The 25,619-nt window shown below is 37.7% G+C and overlaps 1 protein-coding gene across 27 annotated transcripts in view; it reads left to right on the top strand.

Moving 5' to 3' along the window:
• Window positions 1-25,252, top strand: part of SLMAP (sarcolemma associated protein) — a 76,972-nt gene extending 51,720 nt beyond the window's left edge. For 14 of the 27 annotated variants that reach the window (XM_027884834.1, XM_027884822.1, XM_027884826.1 and 11 more), the window contains 10 exons: window positions 1,281-1,337; window positions 4,716-4,799; window positions 5,070-5,129; window positions 10,337-10,459; window positions 11,251-11,325; window positions 14,463-14,783; window positions 15,335-15,452; window positions 16,953-17,124; window positions 18,530-18,664; window positions 23,310-25,252. In XM_027884834.1, the coding sequence (XP_027740635.1) occupies window positions 1,281-1,337; window positions 4,716-4,799; window positions 5,070-5,129; window positions 10,337-10,459; window positions 11,251-11,325; window positions 14,463-14,783; window positions 15,335-15,452; window positions 16,953-17,124; window positions 18,530-18,664; window positions 23,310-23,399 (1,235 nt within the window). In that variant the 3' untranslated portion in view covers window positions 23,400-25,252. The other 13 variants (XM_027884838.1, XM_027884837.1, XM_027884835.1 and 10 more) reach the window with 7 other exon arrangements.
• Window positions 25,253-25,619: the final 367 nt, after the last annotated feature.

The following is a 25,619-nucleotide window of genomic DNA, read 5'->3' as shown; positions in this document are numbered from 1 at the left end:
TCACCTAGGGCTGAAAGAAGTGCCTCCTCACGAATCTTGTCCTGCATCTGTCCTTAGATTGTCATGGTTACAGCAACGTGCCATGGAAGGAGTACAGGGACAGGCTAATCTCAGAGCTGCTGGAAGCTGGAAATGCTGACTAAAGCTCACTATTTTATTTTTTTTTTAATCAAAATTTTGAAAAGGATTTACTGTCACCCAACTCCCTGAATCTGAACTCTCCTGCTGTCTCAGTTACCTGTTAACAGCACGCGGAGTAAGCAGCAAAGTCAGCTCCCTGCCTGGTTATCCAGGATCTGGCAGGGAAAGCACAGAGGGAAGACAGAGGCAGCTTCAAGCCTGATGTCTCAGGGGGGTATTAACAGCTTTCGACATGGTCTAAATAGAAAGATCTACTGCACAGAAATTGAGAATGTGATCTGCAAGATGTGACCCTCGATAATTTTGGATGTTGGCATTTCTAGTTGCTTCTTAAGGAATTTGCAATAATGAAATCTCATCTGAAAAAAGAAATTAAGTAATGATACAATTGTTCTTGTAGTGTCTTTGATTAATCTAAACCTGTTCTTCCCTTGGTCCTCCTGTTTGCCTTCATGTCCTAGCTGGAGTTAGGATGAAGTTAGGAATGGAATCTCAAATTGAACTTTTTAGGTTTTTGTGCACCTGACATACATGAATAGAGTTCCCAAAAAGTAGATTTTATATAAAAACTCAATTTTTGTGAACTTGAATGTGATGGATTCCTAGTTTTTGGCAGTTTATGCAGCTCTCTTGAAAGATTTAAGCTAAGAAAGGCTGTTTCTGTATACCTTTCCCAGGCAGTGTTAAAGCAGTTGTGGTGTGAAGGGGGCTTCTCTATTGCTCTTTCATTGTGCTATATTTCTAGATTTCTGCTGTATTGGGTGGACATCTATTTCAGGGAACCAGCTCTTCAAATTTTTTTTTTGATAACTAGAACTTGAGAAATATATTCATAATTTATTACTTTCGGTTAGGTTTTTAAAAAGTACATAAAATTAATTTTCCTAAATTCTCATTAGGGAACTGAAGCATTATGTAAGTTAATAAGGAGAAATAATTATGCATTGTATCACAAAGTTCTGGTAGGCTTGTGTGCTCTGTTTCATTATTCTGTGCCAGAATAAAGTTTTGTTCAAGCCTGAGTAGGAAGTAATATTATCAGCTTTTAATTTGGTCATGGAATGTGCTCTACGTAGATGCGTACAGGGAAAAGCTTGTTAAATCTGAGCTTGGAAAGTAACACTTATTTTGTTTGGCAGACAAGATCATAGATGAAGGACATCTAACCAAAGTGGAAGAAACAAAGCTTTTGAAAGGTTAGACTTCTGGATTATTTCATTGTTTTTGAAGCATGCTTTTTATGTCACTTAGTGCATGTTCTGTGTTAAGCCAGCAGTTTGAGTTTTGATTAAATACGCATTTGAGAAGAAATTCAATAAAAGGGAGGTAAATGGTTTGCTGAACTCTGCTCCAAATACTTTTGCAGGGTAAAAAGATTTCATGGAATCAATTTTGGAAGATTGAGTACATGAAATGCTGGTCTCAGGATTGACTGAGTTCTGACCTTAATAAGTATTTTAAAAGAAATGAAACCACAATAATTTCTGTAAATTGAATTCAAGCTTTAATGTCTGCATATATTTCAAACAGGATCTTCATTTTGTTATAGGGCTAAAAAGAAATAATGTTTGGTCTCATTTTAAGTTTTATATAAAATTGTATTTTAATTTGACTATTTTTTAATTTAGACCCTCATAACTGTAAAATAAGCATTAACCTCCTAAATGTGCTTTTTCCAAGTAAAACATATCTGTGCATCTCTAACTCTCTTCTCTAATGTGTAAAGCAAGTTAAATTAAAGGAGCTAATTGGAGAAGACTTATCTTGTCAAGGAACAGTCATCCTTATCTTGCAGTGCCAGTCAGGAATGCTACAAAGTGTGGAGGTCAATATTTCCCATGTGTCCAATAACTTGAGATTGTTTGGACTTGAAGGCTGGCTCCTCTCTTGTAGCTTTTTATTGCTGTCTAGACACACTAACTCATTTCTTTACCCTCTGTCCTTCTGCAAAGTGTTGTTCTGTTGAATAAGTGTGAGCATGTTAGAAGTTCCAGTACTCTAGAGACATTTTCATTTCTTATCTTCCTCCAGTGCATGGAATTGCCCCTTTAACTTCTTTCTGTATGTGAGGAAGCTATAGACAGGGTGCCATATTTGGCAAAGAATGCATACAATAACTGTAATGTAACACTTGCATGCCTCTTATTGCAAAGCTGGGAGCTATTTTTAGCATTGGGTAATATATTCTAACTCATCAAGTAAGTATGATGTCAACACATTTTAATATACTTCATCACTTTTGCTATATTTATTCAGCTCAGTTTTATTATGGGAAATCGGAACAACTGCTGGGAAGTAATATAGTACAGGAAGGAGTTTTGTGCTTATGACTCTGGTTCCAGAATAGGAAGGAGGTTTCTAAATCATTTCTCTTTTTGCCTTCTGCTGTTTCACATGTAGATGCATCTTTCCTCTGGTGCCTGATCTTTTGTGCCTTGTTCCAGAGGGAGGAGGGAGGAAGAAGCTGCTGTACCCGAGGGTGGGTGGGAAGGAGGGAAGTATGAGGGGGAGGTGGGGGAGAGAGCATTAATTCAGCGGTTGGAGCTCGCCCAGTTCCTCCCATTTTGCAGAGAGCAGGAAAGCTGTGTTTCCATGGATGCCCAGATATGGTAAAGTTAGTTGGATACAGATCCTGCTCAGCTTAGCGCTTCTGGATCGGCCACTGATAGAACTGCCATGGGTGAGGCTTTTAGGTTATACTTGGCTTAATATTTTAAAAAGGATGTATTACTTTTAGTAATTATTACAGTTTGAATGACAATCCTGTGAGCTTGGTTCTGTGTGATACGTGTAAAATGCTTGATCTGTAACATCTTTAGATATTAGTTAAAAACCTTATCCCTAAAAATAGGGAGATACCCTTTATGTTTGGTGGTGGTTATTTGCTAAAATAACGAGTTTTTAACTACTCCAGTCATGATGAACTCTGAAGTCTGCTTAAGTCATGGGAGTTGTTTGGAATAGCTGCCAGGTCTGAACCCCTAATGTACTTTAACTGTACAGGTGTTTTCCCCTTCCTCCTCTCCAGTTATTTCGGTTGCATTAGGATGGGAAGAGTCTGGCTCTTCATCAGCTGCTTTGTTTGTACTTGTTGCCTTCTGTTTCGTGTGCAAGTGGATGTTATTCTGGCACAGAGAGATAGAGAATTTTTCATGTTAGATGAAGAAAACTTTTTTTTTTCTGTTAACCTGTCTGTGTTTTGTCATCTTACTGATTTTCCTGTGTAGGTGCACGGGTTGTCTTCAGTTTGAACTTAACTTCTTTCATTTGCAGGGAATTTAGTTCTGTTCTCTTGTTATTTGAAAAAGCTTTCTCATGTCTCCTTTGTTGTTTATTTATTTTCGTATACTAACCCTGTTGGTAAAACCAACCTGATTTATTTCTTGATGTCCTTCTTTCTTCCTGTGTCCTGGTACTTCTTTGCTGCATGTACATGATCTGTATGTGATGAAATGACTTGTGTTCACCATGCTTTTCTGCATGTGTGGTAGAAGTCAAGTCTGTGTACTGGGAATGTTATATTGACCCCTTTTTATATGTATCTCTGCCTGGAATTCAAGACTCAGAGGAAATCTCTTTTAATCTGCAAATGGGGAGCAATGCTGGCAAACCAAGGCTCTGAACACTCAGCCTAGAAAGATTTCATTGTGTGTAACCTCACCTGCATGTTGGTTCCTCACTGAGAGACCTCCTGGGTTAGCCCACACCAGAGGTGGTGTAGCATTCTTTAATGGACCCATCAGAACTAAACCAAAATGGTTATTTAAGAAAAATTAAAAAGAAAATATTTCAGTTGCATAAAATATTTCGACTTTGAGTCAGGTTCTGTGGGGGAAAAAGATGCACTGGTATAATTAAGTCCCCTCATCTTTTGAAAATGTCTGTTCTCCTTGAAAAACTAGAACTGGGAAAGTAAAAAAAGGAACAGCAAACAAAACCAAAAATAACTGTGTGGCTTCACTAAGTTGCTTGTAATAATTTGGTGAATTATGTGTGAACAGATACTCGATGAAGATATTTTTTTGGTGGAAAGGACATACACTGCTTTCTCTTAATGCAATTTGAACTGAAAATTCTTTCTAGAAATTCCTGTATTATTTTATATCTCTGTGGTTCTTTAATGGTTCACACCACACTTCTTTTTAACAGTACAGCATGTACATGACTTGTTGCTATTATTTTGTATGTCCTAAATACCGAAGCAGTTTTATTCTTAACAGCACTTTCTTTCTGACTTGCTACAGTATCTGCATTGTTTTAGTTTCCTTTTCTTATTTGTTCTCGGGTTGAATCAGCTTTTGCACAGTTCCAGCTGGCAGGAGCGCAGCGTTAACCCAAGTTCAAGCTGTGCACGAGGCAGTTGCATCCCCTATTAGAGGCCGGGGTGGATTAATGACCCAGGGATGTGGAATCCATTTTAGCCCAGACTTGCAAAGAAATAAGCTACCACCAGGTTTTTAACTGTTTCTTGAACTGGGTCGCTTTCTACTAACATTTAGCTGTACTTGGGTGTACAGGAGAAATTCTTAACAAAGCATTTACTGACTGTGGTTGCTTTTCCTTGTCTCTTGCAGAGAATCAGGCACGAGTCAAAGAATCCAACGATCTGTCGGACACTCTCAGCCCGAGCAAGGAAAAAAGCAGCGACGACACTACAGGTGAGAGTTGAACTGAGGCTTCTGTAACCTCTAATTAGTTTGAATTAAATCACTTAATTAATCATGAGTATTTTCTTACAAGAGTGGGGTGTATTATGCAGAGCCAGATACAAGCTTAGAGCAGTATTGTCTATTCTGCAGTCTCATAATTAACTCTTGTAAATTAAGAAGAACATAAAAGCTTCTCCCCCTGTAAAGAATGAAACCTGTCTGCAGTCTGCCTGCTCTCCGAAAGGTGCGAGATTTGTGGTTTTTGGTTTTTTTTTTTAGATGCTCAAATGGATGACCAAGATCTAAATGAACCTATTGCTAAAGTAGCTCTTCTAAAAGGTAAACAAACTTAGTTTTGTAAATGTAGGTGCATAATCTGTATGTATAATTTTTTTTATCTACCTGTTTTTTATCAAATGTACATTGAAGTACAGTGCTGAAATGCAAAGGCTTTAATCATGTAGTATGGAAGAGTTAAATTTAAGTATCAATAATGACTCCTGTGGGTGATATAGTATAAAAGCACACTTCTGAGTGTTAGTATAGAAATAATCTGTGTATAAAGGTAGTCTCTGCACTCACCGACACTGCTCTAGGAATTTACGTGTCATGACTTCAAGCAAGAGTTGAGAATTAGTCAGCATGCACTTAAGTTAGGGCTAATAGCTGTGGGGAGGAGGGATTCTTGCATCCCTGGTATGTTTTAAGCATTGTCTAATTTTACTTGCATAGCTTCCATCACTGTCACAAATGCCACTGTTAGTTTGTAGCTGACAGGTTAACCAAAACAAGACTGTAGTTTTGTTTTTTTTAACACAATCAAGAATTGAATTCCTGTTGTAGCTCTATTTAGAATGCTTGCTGAGCTGTAGCTTTGAGCTTTGCAGCTATAAAATTAAAATTTTTTACTGTTCTTTGCACTGAAGGCATGTGCTTAAAACTTAATTAGCAAGGTAGTATTTACATATTCATGAGCTGGAAAATGGGGTATATTAATTAGTTGCTACATTTAGCCTACTGAAAATTAATGCTTTGCTTTTTGTACAAGTAGATATTTGATAAAATTTGTAAAATTATGCTCATGTTGTGAACACAAGTAAAAAGAATGTCACAGTTCTTTGTGATTCAGAAAGACAGGAAACCATAACACAACTTAGGAGACCTGTAAAAGAGCTTTTTTCTGCAATGGTTTACACTCCCTAATTTTACGACAGAAAGGCTTCCAAAAATTGCACAAATTACTTTTGCTATTTGCCAACCATATAAAATGGAGTTTGATATTTCCCAGTAGACATCAGTTCAGCAAAGCAGTTTAGAAAGGAGTGTTTAAGGTATTGTTCTGTTTGGAGTTTGCTCTAATACTTGCAATTAATGACAAGTATATGCAGTGACTTCCTATGCAAGAAATTAGAATTTGATAATGTAGTGATTGATAGTCTTATTTTAGGTTATAAATTTGAGGTTGGCAGCACCTTTTATTTGAACAAAAAAATTCAATTGAAAAGCGTGATGTTCAGTAAATATCAGAACTTTCAAGTCCAGAATGGGAGGCATATGAAGGAATTGGTTTTCTGTAAGCATTGGCACATGAACTGAATTCACAGCTGGAACAACCCTTCATGTGTAAACTATATGGCAGAGAGACTGAATTCAGCTCATGTCAGAGTTATATTTTAATTCTAATTGGTTTAGTTTTAAGATGCCAACTGAAGACTAGTCCCAACTGGCTCGATGTCTTAGTTTCTTCTGCTAACAAATAAAGGTAGTCCATGGACCCTTTAGGCTGAAACCGTATGGATTCCTAAATTCTTCTTTTATGCAAGACAAGTGTTAAGTTCTACCAGAAAGGTTCATTGAAGAGCCCAAGCCCAGGATCAGGTAACTGTGATCCTGCTGCTCCCTGCATTGGAACAGCCCCCTGGCACAGCAAGGGTACACTTGCTCTGTCCAGGGCACGTTAAACTGGCAGGGAGGGTTAACTGAACACTTAAAGGACTGAAATCAAGTTTTCTATAGTAATGGAGAAGCAGTGTTTTGCTAATATAAATGTTTTCGTTGCTGCTTCTGTCTTCACTCAGTTGAAGATTTAAAGCATAACTTACTGAATAAGTAGAAAAGTACCTATTTGCATAAGAGCTTTGCTATTGAATTAACTAAAATAACTGGAATAACTCACTCCCTCTTGAAGCTATTTATGGACATTCCTAGTTCACTCTCATGAAACCATTACAAAATATCTGTACAATGAATCATTTGCCCTTTTAATTTTTATGAAGAGCCTATAAACCCCCACAGTGTTGAGGTTTTTTTCAGAGAGCTACTTCATGTGCCTGACTTTGCCCTAAAAAGGATCTTACTTGCCACAGAAAGGCTTTCAAGTGGACTTGTTGTGCTGTCATATAATTAAGGAAGAGTGAGAACATTTCTGATCTGGCAGCTGATTGGGATGTGGAAACAGCTGCTGGAAAAGGCAGCGGTCTCGTTGGAATTTACAAAACAACGGAACAAGAAAATTATGAGACTTCTAATTGCTCTAGTTTCATCCAAGCATTTTCCATCAACAATTTTGAGTGCATTGAGAATTAGTTTTCAACTGTCTACAAGTCAGAATTGGGCAAAGAGGGGAGGGAGGAAAGCTGTCACGGTTTAGTTGGGGTTTTTTTCCTCCCCTTTCCCCTCTCCCCACAAGGTAAATGACTTGAATAGCCTTTCATAACAGTTCCCTGGACACTTCTATTTAAACAGGCTGTTTGTGACTACTTATTGCAAAGTTAAAGACAGGTAAATGTTAAACAGATGGAAAGAAGCAATAAATGTCACTGGAAGGTTGCTACTCTTGTTCCTATCAATGTTCCTGTGTTTTCATAGTAACTGCAAGACAGTTCTGTGGAATCTTAATAGAAAGTGTTTGCAGTTGAGGGTTTGCTGAATAGTGGTAGTTTTGAAAATCATCAATGGTCTGTCAATGCAGAAAGTTTGGGAACCATTGTTTTATGTTCCAATAGCCAGGTACTTTAAATAAGTGATGCCGTTTCCTTCATGTGGATCTTACAAAGCTAAAGAAAACTCAGAGGTTTAATTGTTTGTGTGATTTCACTGGAGCACCCTCAGTATTGTCTTCTGAGTAACCTGAGAAATCCTGCAAAGTTCTGGAAGTGAACTACTGTGAGACTTGAAGAAACACCAGCCTGCTCATGAAGTTGCTTCCATAGGCCAGGCACATACAGATAGGGGATCAATTAACAGCCTATGTGTGGTTCTGTATCATCTCTGTTAGCAAAACAAAAGTGTGAAGGCAAACAGAAGCAGAGCTCAGTTAATATCTTCATGTTTGTAAATACTAAATTTTTAGTATTGTAATTAATGATAACTTCTTTAACCTTTTCTGAGAACAGTTAGGCTAAAGCTGAACACTTCTGGAAATTGCTTAAATACTTTTTAATTGCAGCCTTTTACACTGATTGTCAAAGCAGGTTTTTGTGATGTGAATTTGCTTCTTAAGGGAAGTGATTCTAAGCATGATGATATTTAGTAGTTTTATTATTTATAAATAGAGTAATCCTACTCACTAAAGAATTATTTTTCAAAATTAAAATTACCTTTTGATTAGAAGCATGTCAGGCACATGGAAATTCCCCTTTTGGGTTGGAGTAGGAAAGAGTTTTTACCTTGATTGTTCCTTTGCTCAAAGGATAATGTTGTCCCTTAAACCAAGCCTCTCATCTCCTTTGAAGCAGTAGTCTTCTATGATGTGTGCTTTCAATGACTAGAAAATCCTGTCCACCAGCAAGTTCATTTGGGGTGTCTTTTGTTGGATTTGGGACACTACTTCTTTATCAGGAGTGATTGGAGCATAATTTGTCAGCTTCCTCATCCATTTCTTCTGAAAAGTCTCATTAAGGAGTGTTGGAAGTCTAATTGCCCCAAGTCTTTATCCATGAAAAGCTAAGAACAAAACGTGTTCAGTAAAGAGAAACTTGGATTTGGAACTAATAAACTATAAAACAAAGTATTTGGATGAAATATGGGGTCCTCTCTGTTCTTTCTGCTCTCATAATTTTGTTCTGAAAAAGTCTAGAAGCACATGTGTGTCCTCAGCTCTGCTCAATCCCACCAATTCATTACTGTGAGAACAGGAAAAACAGCCCCTTTTTTTTAGAGGAGTGCAATATGAATACTTAAGCATGATTTGATAAGCAATTGTTTTAATTAAGAGAACAAGAAAAAAATGTCTAGTTACTTTATTGGTAGCATATATAGTCAAATGTCAATGTCCAAAGCATAATGATGAACTAAACTATAGCTGCTTTTTATTCTTTTTCTTATTAGTGAAGGGTTCAGACAATGAAAGTAATACTTTATTGGAAGCCTTTATCTTAAATCCATGTGGTCTCTAGTTGCAGATGTTTAGTAACCAGGTAGCCGTGGGACTCTTGTTCCTTTCTTTCCCCTCCCTGTCCCATGACATGCAGCTGGACTTCTTTCACTAATTACCTTCATTTACCTTTCTCACCAAACAAGCTTTATATCAAGTTTTAGCCTCTACCTAAAGAGCCTACTGAAAGATCTGTTTCTGCACAGACACTGCTTAGAGAAAATCTAGTGAATGAGAGTTTCCTGGATGCAGTTCCTGGCACTGCAAATGCCTGCAGGCCGGAGTGTTCCTGCATCTCGTTCCCCTTAGAGGGCACTGCAATTGCTTACAAGTAACTTAATTTTCCTCTTTTAAATTCCTCCAAAACTTCAGCTATAAAAGTATTTAATTTGTCTGTGACTGCAAGTCATGTCTTATAAACCCCAGAGGCATTCCATATGCATTTTAGCTAATACAAAACTTACGGGAAGAGCAAATGTTTTTATTTAAAGTTTAAATAGCATGCATAGATATCTGATCATAACAAAGATATACCTAATTAAGACATAGCGAAAAAAAAATGCAAGGGCAAAATTTATTTTAGCATTCACTAAGAATGAAATAAGGAGGCTGGACTTTTCTTCTTTCTCTTAACTTTGTTTTAGAAAACTTCCCTAATTTTTTCCTTTCCTTGTTGGTCCCCAGAGGGAGGGGGGCAGTAGCAAACCCCTTAAGAGCAGCTCTGTGGCTGATCCCTGCAGCTGCTGGGCATTAGCAGCCTCAGCAGGAGGCTGGGCTGGGTGTGTTTGGAACAGGGGGTGCAGGATCATTGCTCAGGGACGGGCTTAGAGTGGCTTCCTTCTAAAGGAGAGAAGTTGTAAACATGTCCCTCGGTTTTGTCAATCCAGAAATTCTTGCCAAGCTATACAGTGTTTTTAAAAACTCTCTAGTTCTTGTTTGTTATTTTGTGTTTTATACTGCATGTTATATATCATGAATGTTTTAAAGTTTGCATATGTTTTACTCCTTTTCTAAGTATATTAATATTTTGTCTAATATTTACCTAATCCAGTTCTGAGTTTACTTTAACTAACTTTGGAAGATTTGAGTAAAAAGTCACCAGTCATCACGTGGCAGTGCAAATGAAACTGTTGTTCAAATTGATGATTTAAAGAAAATGTTCTTTTATCAGATGAATTGCAGGGTGCACAATCAGAGACTGAGGCTAAGCAAGAAATTCAGCAGCTGCACAAGGAGCTGATTGAAGCCCAAGAGCTAGCTAGGACAAGTAAACAAAAATGCTTTGAACTTCAAGGTGAGACCCAGATCAACTTGGCTATGCAGGGTATTCATTAAAATTGTATTTCTCAGGTAGTCTTAAAAGGGGGTCCAGTTTTGCTGACTGTCTGTTGGATAAATCTGGTTCATAGCATTCACATCTCTTGTACAGAATGTCAGAAACTTTTGTGCTTTTTTTTTCTGAACTTTTTCTCTTCTTTTTTTTTTTTGAACTCTATGCAGTTCAATTCAGCTCTTTTTAGTTCAAGATAAACCAACATATTTTCATAGTATTGAAAACATACTTGAACTCTGTGTATTTTATCCTTATAGTATATATTTATTGACAGGTACCAATTAATCTGCATTTCAGTCAGGTAATGCACGTAATGGGGTGTGTTTAGATCATCCTCCCAGCTACGTGGCTGTATCATTACCCTCAGTAAAGTTGTGGGTTGTTTTTGACAGGAAATAGTGTAGTCCAGTTGAATTGCATATTGTTCAGTGTTCTCTATGGGGTGTATTTACAGCTGTTTCTTTTTTCTCCTCCCACACCAGTTGGCATTTAAGCACACACGGAGTTTTCGGAGCAGGCAACAGATTACATTAATTTCAAATTACTTGTAATACTACCACAATAATGGAATGACTTCTTAACATTAACTTTTATTAAACTACTGACACAGTTACTAGCTTTGATAACTTCCTGAAATAATATGTTTGGTTAATCTTTTAATTTAAGGGGAAGTTGTGACTAAAATCAATCACGCAGCTGAAATACTTGTTACTAACAAAGGCTCTGGGGCACATTTTCACTTTTATTTATAGCACTCTTGGAAGAAGAGAGAAAAGCATATCGAGTGCAAGTTGAAGAATCTAACAAGCAAATAAATGCTCTGCAAGGTAGGAATTTATTTTTTCTCTCCCCACTCTTTAGGGAAAATATATAGCTTTGACTCTCTGTGGCATCATAATAACTAATAAAGGGAAACGTTAATTGAGGGTATGTTTTAAATCTGATTTCTTTCACCATATCTTTGAATTTTATTGTGAAATGTTTCCTGTCAATTCCTATGGTTCTAATAGTAACTTAGAAAGTGCACAAGATGTAACCTGTAATAAATACTTCTGCTTCATTTCTCTTCAGTCTTCCTCAGTTCTGAATGATCCAGAGATTGTGACTGTGATGACCTTCAGAGCACTCAGAAGGTTTAGTCTTCAGAATGCGAGGAGCAATTTGATTTTGAATGTTATCCTGCTAGTAATGAAAACTCTCCAAGTGACAAATGCTGTAACAAAAGTTAGAAAATAGAATTTAATAGTTAATTCGATACAGAAAAAATTAATCTTTTTTTTCCTCTCAAAAAAAGAGAATCAGAGTAGAACCCTGACAAACCCAAACTGAACTGCAAGATGCCTTTTGGTTCAGAACTTTTTTGTTTTCTGGATCCTTCTCAAGTGAGGTCTTGCTGATGTTTCCTCCTCTTCTCTCTCCATTGCAGTTCAAACTGCTCTGGTGTTGGTTGTGTGCTTGCTGCTTCCCAAACATTTAGGGTGTGACACAGCTCGCAATTTCAAAAAAGTTGTCAGGATTCTCCCTTGGCAACTTCTGTGAACTGTAGGGAGGGAAAAAAAAACAACCTGGCAGCTTCATGCAGAGACATTTCTTGAAGTATTTTCATGGAATCAGGGTTTAGCCCAGCCAGTGGCTTTTTATGTTTGTCATGGAGAAGAGAAAGGGCCACAGAAACAACTGAGATTGTGTCTCTACATGTGAAGTTCGTTGTATGAACAGATAAGTAGAGCAAGGAAATTCAAGTAACTTGTTGGGCCTTATTAAAAAAAAAAAAAATAAATAAAAGAAGTGAAGCATTCAATTCAGATGAGGTAATGGCTTATATAAATGAGAGATGTAATGGAAGTTTTCTTTCTAATTGTCCTTTCAAATTATATCCAGCGCTTCAGAAACCATTCCAAGATTCTTAGTAGTAATTTTCATGTGTAAGTTATTTCTACAACTCCACCAAGCTTTAGAAATTCTTGTGTATCTTTGGATTTTCCGTCACACTTTGCTTGTTTTCACTCCTGAACATTTAAAAGGAGAGTTGTTCATCAGCAACACAGATGGAGGCAAAGAACACATTTCTTTGAAATGCTGCCAGTACCAAGAAGCAGGAATTTAGCTTGGCTTGATGAAGAAAATACCTAGAAGATATAGTTTGCATTCCTTTGCTCAGGAAGCTGCTTTATTAGCAAGTCGTGGTTCTTTGTGTTTTAGAGCCCATTACTTTGGTGGGCTCAGGGCTTCCAAGGATGCATGGAAAGGCAGTTGTTGCTACACCAGGTGTTGTATTACTGTCAGGTGGTTCTCATCCACTTCTTCGTTTGCTATTTGTTACAGTACAAGCCTGTAGAAACTATTTTCAAACAAAGGAGGTGGTAGAAAGCCTCATGTTGCACACATTTATTTAAAAATCCATCATGCTGCAGGTGTTATGGAACAGGTAGACTGTTTCATTTCATACAGAATTGCTGTGCAATCTAACTTACTCTTGTCTATAATAACTGTTATGTATTACAAAATACAATAACTACCATATTTTTCCCATGCTGTTGTTTTCCTCCTAAGTGGGGAATTGGGTAATTCATATGTTCCTTAGTTTCTCTAATGAGCTAAATGTCTTGCTTGAGTTTAAAGGAGAGCAAAGAAAGCTGAATTTTTCTTCTTTGCTGTACATCAACTAACAGCAAAGTTTCTACTGGTATATGAATTCTTTCTATATTACTGTGTATGTAGCTACTGAAAAATACCAAGTATAATTGTCATGAGAGTGCAGGTGTCTCTTGAGTAGCTTTGATGCTGTATCAGCTTACAGTTAAACTCACATTCTCCCTGTCATCTTCTGCAATGGATTGAGAGGACAGAAATAAATACAAGTAATCGAGGAGGGTTGCTCAGCCTTGTTATCCACCCCATGCTTTCCACTGTCCTCATATGGCCCTTTGCTTTTGAAACATGTAACTTCAAGTGTGTGATCCTGTATCTCACGTTAGGTTTTCAGGTCCTGTGAAGATTTTTACCTTTTCTCCTCAGAATAATTCCTCTTTAATTTAATAACTGCTTTTTTGCATGTTAAAATCAGTCAAATATATGTGAACTCTGATACGTGTTCTTTAAAAAGTAAACCAGAACCACAGCAAATTAAACACTTTGCTCCCATCAGTCAGGGGTTTAACTGTAATTTTTTCCTCTGTACTGTACTTTTTCGTCCAGCGCTTTGCACTGGATTCTGTTTGCTTGTGTTAATGAAAAGCCTTTGTGCTCAGAGATGTCTTTAGTAATGAGACCATTTTGGATGGGAATAACTTACAAGGTTTGCTTCATGCAGCAATGTCAAACAGCCTTCTGTGTACGTGCCTGCTGCACGTTTACAGTAGCTGTAAATGCTAAAGGACGTAGCTCAGTATATTTGGTGCAGCTGTCCCTTTCAATTCAAAATTCATCCTGCACTTTGAAAAAGGCTTTTTGCAAAGAAATAATATTAATTTCCTCTACTACATGTTAAGCGTGGAGTAGAAATTAGACCCCGTGCCTCAAATTTTTATAGACATCACAAGTTAACTGCTGGACAGGCAGACATTTCAGTGTAGCTTTGCAAGTGTTTGTCTTGTCACAGAAGTGTTCTGCCTTTTCCTCTTGTCCCTGGAAGCCCCAATGTCCTTGTTCTGTAATATTTGCTTTGCTTACAGTGAAGTTACATCTAAATCTTGCTTCAGATTTTGGAGAGTCACTGTAGCATCACCCACACAGCACAGCTTTGTTCAGGCATCATTTTTATTTCTTTTGACTCTGTGTTTCATGGCCCACATACCTGTCTCTGTCAGTACAGCATTTGACAAGATGAATATATTTTTTTCAGTTGCATGGGGCTTCTTTGGTCCTGTTAAATAACGACAAGTTGAGAAAGGGACTTATGGTTTTTTTTAGATTTTCTCCAAATACAGTTTTAAAAACCACAAAGGTTAATGTGTCTTTCCAGCCCAGCTGCGAAGGTTACAAGAAGAAATTGAGAACCTTCGTAAGGAAAAGGAGAATGAAATTTCCAGCACTCGAAACGAACTGGTCAGTGCTCAGAATGAGATTCTGTCCCTCCAGCAAGTAGCAGAAAAGGCAGCATCGGAACGAGACACAGATATTTGCACTCTGCAAGCAGAGCTGCAGACGGTGCGAGCGGAGCTGGAGCGGTGGCGCAAAGATGCCTCGGATTATGAGAAAGAAATTGTGGACCTGCAGGCCAGTTTTCAGCTCAGGTGCCAGCAGTGTGAGGATCAGCAGAAGGAAGAGGCCTCTCGCCTAAAAGGTACTTTGAAAAGATGTCACAGACCGGTGTTAACAGAGCATCCCTCTCACTGGGGAATGACAGTTCCACAAATCACTGTTGGTCTGTCCCTTTGCAGTCATTTGCTGTGTCTCTCTATATATACATACACACACATATATATAGTTCTGTATGTGTGTCAAGGCTTGTAGTATTACAAAAGCTGTTTTGCATGTTTCATTAAATAGTAATTGTCTAAATTAGCTCAGGTACTTTGATATCAGGACCAACTATAATTGCACTTAGAAAAGATTGAAAACTTTTACAGTTTGAGGGACTCACACTGCCACAGATTTCCAAGAGGATTTGTGTCACTTCTGTAATTTAAGCCCATAAAGGGAGAGCTTTCAACTTTTTAATTCTAGCAAAGCTTCACTCAAGACAAACAACTGTGTTTTATGGCTTACTGAAATTGTTGATACCGTCTCATTTTTAATATAAAAAATGTTTAAACAAATTTTAAAATTTATTATCTTGTGTTATTTGATGCAATCATGATTTTACTCAATTGAATTAAATTTTATTTATTGCAGGTGAACTTGAAAAGCTGAAGGCAGAGTGGCTTGCCCTGGAAGCTGAATGTGTTAAACTAAGGAAGGAAAATACTTTGCTTACATCTGAACTTCAGCGACAAGAGAAGGAGCTTTCTAGGTGAGGGCACTGTGGGTTTGTCTGGGAGGTACCATGGTAGCTGAAGAGTTTTTTTAGTGGTTTTTTTCCTCACAAGAGAGGTACTACATGTCTGATAGTGTTTCAATAAATGCATAGAGATTTTATTTATATCAGAGTACTGGGCTGAACACTTCCATGTCAGTTGTTATCCCAAGTGACGTTTTTCTGCTTTACAAATACTTTTGTCATGTTTTATCGTCATAAGGTAACCCAACTTTGCTGCTTTTAATAAGGATTTGGAAGCATGCACTGTGGAAGTGTTTAGACTTAACAGTTGTCCTTCTACTTAAAAGATAATAAACCCCATAGATTTCCTAACCTCAAATTTTCTTGGTGCTTAGGGTGGAAGATGATTCTGAAATGGTTGAGAGTCTTGTGATAGCCTGTCACAGCATAAATAGTAGTGGTGGGCAGAAACCATGTTCTACATCATGTTTTTCTTAAGAGGAAAATGTAAATCTTCTTTTATCCCAAGTGGCTTCATATCCTTTGGGAGGGCTTTTAGAGTGCAGGAGAATTTGTATTGGACTGTATTTCTTTTGCTGTTTGAGCGCGTGACATTGCTCAAGGCCATCCAAATCTGCTTGGAAACAACTTCCCCTCTTATCCCCTCATCTGCCTTTTTTGGGTTTTTTTTCAGTTTCAGATATTGGAATATAATTCACAGACTAAATATGGCACAACAACTTTGTTTTATTGTGGATCTGAATTTTACCATCTTAGATGTGCTTAGATATTTGTGTGGTCTCTTTTCCCTTGTGGCTTCCTCAGTGTTGTAAGATCTAATTGAAAATTGAAACTGTCTCACAGTAAAACATTTCAAGAAGTAATGTATTATTTTTCAGTATTCAAACCTTTCTTTTTTGATTCATTACGCCCTCATTTCTGTTTTTTGCCTACACAAGGTCACACGAGAAGTTACAGGATTTGCATAATGGAGATATCCAAGATCTGTTCCTTATTTTTTCTTGCACAGGAATGAATTAACACTACTTGGCTATTACAGTGATTTTTTAATAGCCTAATTTCGAGCTCTCTATGATTATTATACAATTGCACTAAACAGCTGAACATACTGGCTATCAGCTTATGCAGGTGGAGTAAACAGAAGCACATGTGCAAACAAATGAAATGCTTTGAACAACCTTGGACAGACTGCTTATTACAAATTTGTTTCAGAATACTTTGGAGTATATAATAGCAAATACTCTGAGTAATAAAATGTAAAATAAGAAAATAAATATTAGTTAAAACTAATTTGAATTATAGATTGTGGTTAGTTATACACACTAAACTGTGGACATACATTTTAAAGGAAAATCGTGGCCAGCCTTTTTTTGCCATACTGTGTACAAAGAGACAAAGATCTGTACTTCTGTTACTGTTACACATTAAAAATAATGTGTGAAGCTTTGGAGGATGAAAAGTGCCTGTTTAAATTCAAGATCCATAAGGAATCAATATGGTTTTGTTTTGCAGCTCTCAGAAACAGAGTTTAGCGCTAACCAGCGATATCAGCGTTCTTGAAATGTCCCGAAAGGAGCTGGAAAATCAGATGGGATCTTTGAGAGAAAAACATCAACGGGATGCAGCTAGCCTGAAAACTCAGCTCAGTGAAGCTGAGAGTCAAGCAAAAGATGTTCAGAAAGAGGTAACACAAAATACTGTTTCCATTTTGAGGGACTGTAATGCTTGGTGACTGACTTGTGAGCTAAAAGAACAAGAAAAATTTTGTAGTAATGAAATTTTATTGCAACCACTTAATGGTAGCTAAGAAAATATAAACTGGCAGTTAAATCTAAAAAAGGAAGATTTCAGGTAAAATTACTTTTGTGTTCATCAGGCCCTTCCTAACCTTTACTTTGATGCATTACCCTAGTGAATTTACTTTTAAGCTGTTCAGATGGGTAAATTCTTGTTCAGAGTCTTCTGAACATCATGGTCTAGAGCTTCACTGGCTGTTAGAGCCAAAATTGGTTCTTTTTTAGTCAGTCTGATCTTCCTGGTTAGATTTAAACTCTTATTTGAGTTGGACTATACAATCTTTACAAAGATCTCCTTTCGTCTTACTGGATCATTGGACTGCTGAAGATGACTTGGAAGTGCATAAGGGTCAGCATTTTGAGCATGTATTTCATCTGCCTGACATCTAAGGATTGTCTGGAAGAAGGACGTATTTTCCAACACTCACTTGCTTCCTTTTAGGAGCATTTTGAGTGTTCCCCCAGTCACTGCTCTTAGTTTCTTTTGCAGTACTTTTCTTTGTTAATTCATCCATGTCACATTCCTTACAATTTTCAGAGTTTGAAATACCCGGTCATGTTATTCAGTGGTTTTGTAATCAGATGTGTTTGCAAAGATGCCTAATCTTTGAAATTTGTGGTAAATGCCAGCACTGAAAGTCATTGATTCTGTCCCTGACAGGAGGACTACTAGAAAACTTATGATCTCTAGAAAAAGTGGAATGTGGGTTTGAAAAAGGAAAAGCTGTCCATGCTGTAGGAACATGTGTCACATTCACCCAGTACTGTTTGCAGGTGACCCACACTGAGGATTGTGGCATGACAGCACAAGGCATAATATTTTTTTAATGCCTGCCTTATGTTTGAGTTTGCCCTGTGGGGAGAGGTTTTGATTTACTTGATAGACAGTTCTGATTTCTGCACCTATTTGCTGGGTGTAGGGATTAAAGCTGCAGCCTAAATGTAAGACAACTATTCAAATGTGAAGGACACCGTGCTCCCCTGTTTTGTCTTCCTACTTCTTACAGTCCTTTCCAGTATGATAATGAATAATTGGTATAAGACATTAATTAAGGCCTTGCATTTACTTTCTGTTTCCTTGGTTTTAGTAATTCTAGCCCTTCAAGTCAGGCAAAAATCTTCATTTAGGAAAAAAAGGAAATGTAAACTCTTCACTGCTTCTTTGACAAAAGAGTGTACTGATCCAAGGCAAGTTATGCCAGGCAGATGACAGAAAGGAAGCTGTGCACTAAGCAAATGTCAGCATGTGCTGGGTGTCCAGGGGTCCACAGACTGTTCTCTCTTTGTCTTTAGTATGAAAGAACACAGACCGTGCTCTCGGAGCTGAAGGCAAAGTATGAGGTGGCTGAGCAGGAAAAGCAGTCACTGACAGAAGAGCTCAAACAGTGTAAGGAGAACCTGAAGCTGCTACAAGAAAAAGGAAACAACGTAAGTCTGTGCAAAATGTGGGGGGGAGTCAGATTATGCCACTGGCAGTGCTGTTGATTGAAGGAATATGGAAGAGTCAAATAGAAAAGGATGGCCTTAAAAAAAAAAAAATGGCTGTGTACTCATATATATATATATATATATATATGCAAAATTCCATTCTGGTCCTACCTGTGCAAATCTGCAGGTCATTACACTCTTACAGTTACACATGAAAGTTCAATTTACAGTCGTGTGACAGGTTTAAGTATGTCCTTAGATATCTGCTCTCTTGAAAACATATGGCTTAAATGCTAGTGAACCAGAACTAAGGAAACTCTTTGATTTCAAAAAATGATAGAGAGGTAAAAGCTTAGAAACCTGTATCCAAATGAATTAAGCAACCTTTTTCAAGATGCTTTTATTTTCATAGTGTTTATTACAATGGATGTTCCCTCCTTACTCTTGCTCATTCTTCTTAACTGGTTATTCCCGATGGGCTCATGCTTTAAGCAGTACAGTTGAACTGTCCTGTCTATTCACTAATGAAAATACTGGTTTCTATTGCAATTAATTTGAGAGGTTGTATCATTAGAACTGAGTTTACGGCTAGAGACAACTTTTTTATATATACTGAGGTTCTGAAATCTTCCAAACGTTAGGGGTGTGGCAGACACATTATAAGGGGGTCATGGCCTTATTTTTAGGTACCTCACTACTCTGAGAGGGCTGGTTTGTTGTTTTCCTTTGCTGCCTCTATGCTCAGTGCAGGGTCAACGACTCCTGTAGTGGACGGTACAAAACAGGAGAACAGTGAATGCTCTGTAATAGCTTTTTAGAAAACTGTTTTTCTTACAACAAAGAAATTTTACAGTACCCCATCCTCTAAAATCAGCTGACTCCTAGATGCCCAAAAGATGGTATGAATACCCTTGCCATAATCAATTCCTGAATATGAACCTCTAACATCGTAGAGCTGTCAAAGATGTAAAGAATTCAAAGCCCTTCTCACTTTTTTTTCAGCTATATTTTCAGAAAAATGATTTTATAATGTTACAATGCTCTTGGAACCTGATTCTTGCTTAGAACTCTTCTGCAGTGCTCAGATCATACTGAGTTTCTTAAGAAGGCAGAAGTCAAAAACAACCAGCAAAAAACCCCACCCCATTGTAGTAGCAGAGAGCACACTGAATAAATAATAGTGAAGGTGAGATTTCATGTTCTGTTAAGAAGATTAACCTCAGAATTAAAGTGATCAGTGGAAAAGGAGGATAGTAAAGGAAAGACATACCGTGAAGGGAAATGACACACCTGATGACAGTGGAAATGCTTGTAAGGTAAAGGAAATTTTAGGAAGAAGTAGAGGTAAGTAAATAAAATCAGGAACCACAGCAGTTGCCAAAATCTGCTTCCAGAGGAGGAGTTAGTTATGACAGTTGAAGCCTGGAGGTCAGGGTGTGATGAAGAGCATCCAGCCATGTAAGGACTTGCAGGACAAACTGGCTGTTCAGCAAACACTGCTCCCCATCAGTAATGTAAAACATGTCCATCTTGGGGATTATTTCAGACACCGTGGATACTGGGCTGAGTTCCAAGGTCAAATTTTTGAAGTCCCCTTATGCTGGAATCATTATCTGCTACTTCATTTCCGAGGAACAGAAAGTGGCTTCCCACTGTGGCGTTTGTTCCTTTTGCAGCCCATCTGTGTCTGAGTTTGCATACCTTCATATTCTAATAAAAGATGCACATTTCTGTTAAAGCACCTAGTGAATGCTCCTTGACAAAAAGAAGATTTGTTATATATTGATAAGTTTGTGAAGGGAAAAATTTAATTATTTGGAGGCAATTTCATTGGATGGAGTGGATATTTATCATCGGTTTCAAACATTTGCCAAGATGCCACAGCTGTGAATGTGTGTACCTTACCAAAAAAAAATGAATCCACAGACTTGTTCAGTGAACTGACAAATGGTAGAAAAGACAATGCTTCTGTACTCCATTTGGGATATCATTTAAATTTTAAGTTTTTATACTTCAGTTTTACTTTTAAAAACCTTGCAGTGTTGTGTTCTTGACACGCTTAGCAGTGTGGTGTACTACTCGTGCTTGCATGCTTGTAGTCACTGGTTATTTCCTGGTGCGCTTCATACGACAGATTTAATGATGTGAATGGTTTGAGAACATCAGCTGCTCTGGTTGATTTAAACTTCTGGCACTTTTGTGAACACTGCTGTGATTATTTCTGCCAACAATGCTTTCTGTGGGAAGGTGGCACTGTGATTTGTGGCACCAGTGACACAAAAATAATCTTGCATGAAAATTACTTCAATAGTTACACATGTCTATTAAATATTTGCCTTGATTGAAAAAAAACAAAAGTAACTGAATGGCAGAGACTAGAATGCCTTCCAATATTCCTGTGTTTTGAACCATATTGGAGGTTCTATGATTAAATGACTTCTGCAAATTCAAACAGGATGAGATTTTACTTACAAATCACAATGTTTTAGAAAATTCAACCTCGAACTTATATTTGTTTATTTATTTGACCGAACAAAAATCAAGGTAGCTTCAGCACAAAAGAAGTTTTAAAAATATTTGGCATGGTTTGAACTTACCCCTGTGTGTCTTTGTGTGTGCACAAATATGTAGGCTAGGAGACAGAGAAAGCAGATGTCTTCCAAGGACAGCTTAAAAAAAAATTAGGTCCATTTTTGCCTTTAATTTATCCTGTCATGGATAGAGGCTGTCCATCCAGAACATGCAGTGGTTTACAGCTGATTGAACATAGCTGAGAAAACGTGTGGCTGGTTCTGAGGCGGCCATAAGCTGAAGGAACCCTGCAGGCTGCTCAGCTGGAGTTCAGCCCAGCTGCAGCATTTGATCCATTCTCAGAATTGCATTTGGTCACAAGGCTGCTGACCTGGCAGAGATGCTGAGCTTTATGGTATCTCTGATGGAAATGTGCTTCTCTCCTTTATAGTAACGGAGTGTTGATTGTACGGTCACGTTACAATCTCATGGAAATGTCTGAACTACTGGGTTTGCCTGTGGACATAGTTAATTGACTCACTAATGGAGGAAAAAGATTGTTTTTCCTGGAGGCTGGTGATGGAAAATGGGAAAGGCTAACTAGCAAGGAATGAAGAAATACCTGAAAAATTCAAAATCTGGTGTGAGTCTGTCTACCTCAAGAAATCCAGATGGGATTTCCTCTCACTTAGAAAAACTAAAACCAACTATAAATAAGATACAGGCAAATCAGTTTAAGATTTGTATTATTTTCAAGTGCTAAATTCCAAGTTGTGACAAGAGGTTTCTTGGAACATTTTCTGCTTACTTCCCTTTATTTTTAAACATCCCTGTTCATTCGAGTAGAATGGTGTACTAACTTTGTATACCAGATTAGATAATGCTGCAATGTGTTAGATGTCTTTTAATACATTTCAATTAAAACAAAACTTACTGACTTATTTTCCCCTCTCTAAATCATCTTTACCTGATTGATTTTTATAGCACAAAGTGATTTTTAATATCCCTTCCCTTCTTTAGCCTTCCATATTACAACCCGTCCCAGCCGTATTCATCGGCCTAATCCTGGCTTTCCTGTATTGGTGTTACGGCCCATTGTGGTAGCGAAAGGTACAAGCACTACTGTTCAGTCAATGTATGTTTGTCCCTCTCACCTGTTTGTGCCATTTCTGTATGAAATAGTGCATGGTTCAAATGCTCACAGGTATTTCTTTACCTGAAGCAAACCCTTCATTTATTATGCCATCCTGTTGATAACTGACGAGCTGAGCGATCAACTAATCATTTAACATCGATGTGATTTCTTTAATTCTAACAATTAATTTCATCCTAACTGGTTCTGAACGTGCCTCTTCTAACTCGGTCTCAGTTTGCCTTCAGCAAATGGGCTGCCTTTTGCACAATGCTGTGATGCTAGGGCTTGTAAGAAAACTTAATTGCTTGATTAACTGTGGAAAATGAAGAGTTTGCCTCTAATAATAAAAATCAACAAGCTTTGGTTCCTATCTATGGACTAAGAGATTCCTCTCTGGCTCTAAACACTTTAATTTTTCTCACTATTGCTGATGAAAAGATGGGAAAAAAAGACAAGAAATAGGTGGTTGGTTTGTATTCCGAACTCTCAGCTTGCATTTTCTCTAATGTCTCTCAGTGTGTCCTCCTCTCGAAATGCCATTGTTGTCATGCGATATTGTGACAGTCCATTGAAAATGATGTTGTTAGGATCTGCTCCAAACTAACGCCACAGATCTGGATTTGAACGTTCCAAAGTTAAAGATTCAATACTGAACAAACCCGTGTCTAGCGATGACTCGGCACAAAGCGTGTTTTAAACACCTCAAGCCCTCGCATGTTTAAGAGCAGATTTCTGAGGTGCCTACACTAAGGAACCTGGGAATGGAGCTGCCAAACGTTCTCCTGCTGATCCTCAGTCCTGAAGAGCTGTGGAGTTCCCTGTGCTAGAGAACACGGTTTGCTGTCTGCTCCGAGTCAGGACTAGCCTGCAGCAGGGCTCGTGGGTAACATGTAGTGATGCCTATCAACAGGTACTCGAGACTTGCAGGAACCACGAGGTAAACTGATTAGTATGAATCAGAACAGATATGATATTGATTTCTTTTTTCTCTCCACACAGAGACAATGGCCTTGGATGCCTGTGATGGCAGCTTTGGTTGCTGTGACAGCCGTGGTGCTGTACCCAGGCCTAACCAGAGCTTCTCCATGAGAACTGTTGTTGAATCCATACACCGTCCTCCCTTTAGAAGCTGGCAACATTCATATACTGAGGGAAAAAAGATTAATTCTCTTCCTTTTTACCTCTTAATACAGCACAGCTCTGCGTGAGAACAGCAGTAGGGTCATTTGCTTTAAACTGTATAAAATGTATCTGTCTATAAAGAGGGAATAAAATTGTGATTCATCATACTGTGAGCAATATTTTTGCTTACAACTTCATGCAAGTTTTAAATTAGTATGCTGGGGTTCTGAATACTATAATGGTGGCCTAAAGTAGGCTTCTTGGTACCAAATTATTTATAATGGCTAGGGTTGTGGACACTGACTTTAGAATCTGATTGCCAGAAAGAAGAGGAAAATACATTTCTGATTTGGACATCCAAGCCAAGTAACTTTGCAGATACTTGGGAAACAGATGCAGTGTGCTCAGTGCCTTTCAGTACGATCTATTTTTTTTTTAAACTAGTGTATCATTTTACTTGCTGTCAGTCACTGAGCTGTTGGGAACAAGACTTTAAGAAAACTTCTCCTACCACGCCTTTCGAAGGAAGCATATTTTTCTTCAATAAGGATTGCTTTATTGATGGGTTTGGGGAATAAACACAATTCATGTCCAGCCTTAAAGAGATAGAGATACTGATGGTGAAGAGCAGCCTGAAGTATTCGGTGTGCGCGTGTGCGAGTGTAGCATGTGTGTGTTCTTGAGTGAGCTGAGGTGTTTCTGGGAGCAAGTACTTGGTCATTTGATGGACATAGTGCAGTGATTCAACTTACGTTAACTTTAGTTTGAATGTAATTTATTAAATTTCATATATTTAAAGAGATGCGTTCTTTAAAAGTATGAATACCTTCTCACATATCACATGTATCAGTTTATTTTTTCAGTCATTTGATACTCTCTGACTTGAGCTGGAGCAGCTCTTTAGATAAGCTTTTGTTGACGTAACTTTATTAAGAGAACTGCTACAGCACGTCTGTGATTAGCTGAAAACATCTAAGATACATAAAATGCTACAGAATTGGAATCATATGCCTGCTGAAGTATGGTCAGGTGAAGATGATTTTAATTTGGTAGTAAAATTTTGTGCATCCTCATCACATGGCTGTAAGTATGATGCAGTGGTCCCCATTATAAAGTTGATTTTCCTTATCTAAGTACTATAACTATTGCTGTTTGCTGACTTTTGGTGGGAATCACTGTAGTTAGTGCTGAATTCAATGTAGACTGTAGTTGTCTTGTTCAGCTCAACAGTTCTGTCAAAAAAGTTTATTAAAGACTTAAATACTATGCTAAAGAATGGTAAAGTAAAATGGCTCTGCTAAAGGAAACTTCAAAATAGGGAGGTAATCTCAGCAATTCAATTGGCTTTAAAGGATGTTATGGCAATCGACAGATAGTTTAAATAATTAAATAGAAATTTAGTATATAATTTACTTTGTGAGGTTTTAAGGGTCATTGTCCTTTAATTAAAAGTTCTATCTTAATTTACATGGGATTTGCTAATGGGAGGATTATTAGTTGGAAAAAATAGTCCACAAGTGACTTGTAGAAAATAAATAATGTCATTTAGTTCATTCATTTCATCCTTTTCAGTTGCAGGAAGCCACCCAACCACAGAACACTCGTATGCCAGTGGTACTTAGTACCTCTTGTATATAGGTTATTGCAAATATTGTTCTGAAATGCTTAACTTCAGAATTACATTTTTTAAAGTAAATAATTGTTTTAAATCTATTTTGTAAAGATATAAAAATACAATAGAATTTCTGGAGTACAGATTAAACTATTTGCACTAACACACGTGATGTGCATGATTTAATAAAATAACTTTACTCTCCCTATGCATGTTTGAGTTGAATGTCATTTGAAAACAAGAGATTCATGCTAAGTTTCTTTTGCACTAGATATTGCCACAGTTAGAGGCACTGTGTCTGCAGCATGTCCAGTAGAAGCAAAAGACTTTTTTTTTTTTTTTTTTACCTTGTATTTCACATTTGCACTGGTTTTAAATTTTTGTCTGGCTGATCCCTCTCCTGTTTGTGGTTTTCAGAAAGAAATGGGGTAGGAGAGAACTGTGGGAGGCTCAGGAGCAGATTTCCATGGGGGGAGGAAAAAGGTGTTCGCAGCTGAAGGGTGGCTGTGCTGGTGGCAGGGCAGGGTGGTGAGATGGGAGGAGCAGTGGCTGCAGGTCCTGGGCATTAGAGGGGA

The sequence above is a fragment of the Empidonax traillii genome, unplaced genomic scaffold (assembly GCF_003031625.1).
Source record: "Empidonax traillii isolate 1590-97213 ecotype Southwest subspecies unplaced genomic scaffold, ASM303162v1 scaffold155:size2260171, whole genome shotgun sequence".
Classification (NCBI taxonomy): domain Eukaryota; kingdom Metazoa; phylum Chordata; class Aves; order Passeriformes; family Tyrannidae; genus Empidonax; species Empidonax traillii.
Note: the sequence above shows the minus strand (reverse complement) of the source record. Positions and strands in the feature narration are given on the sequence as shown.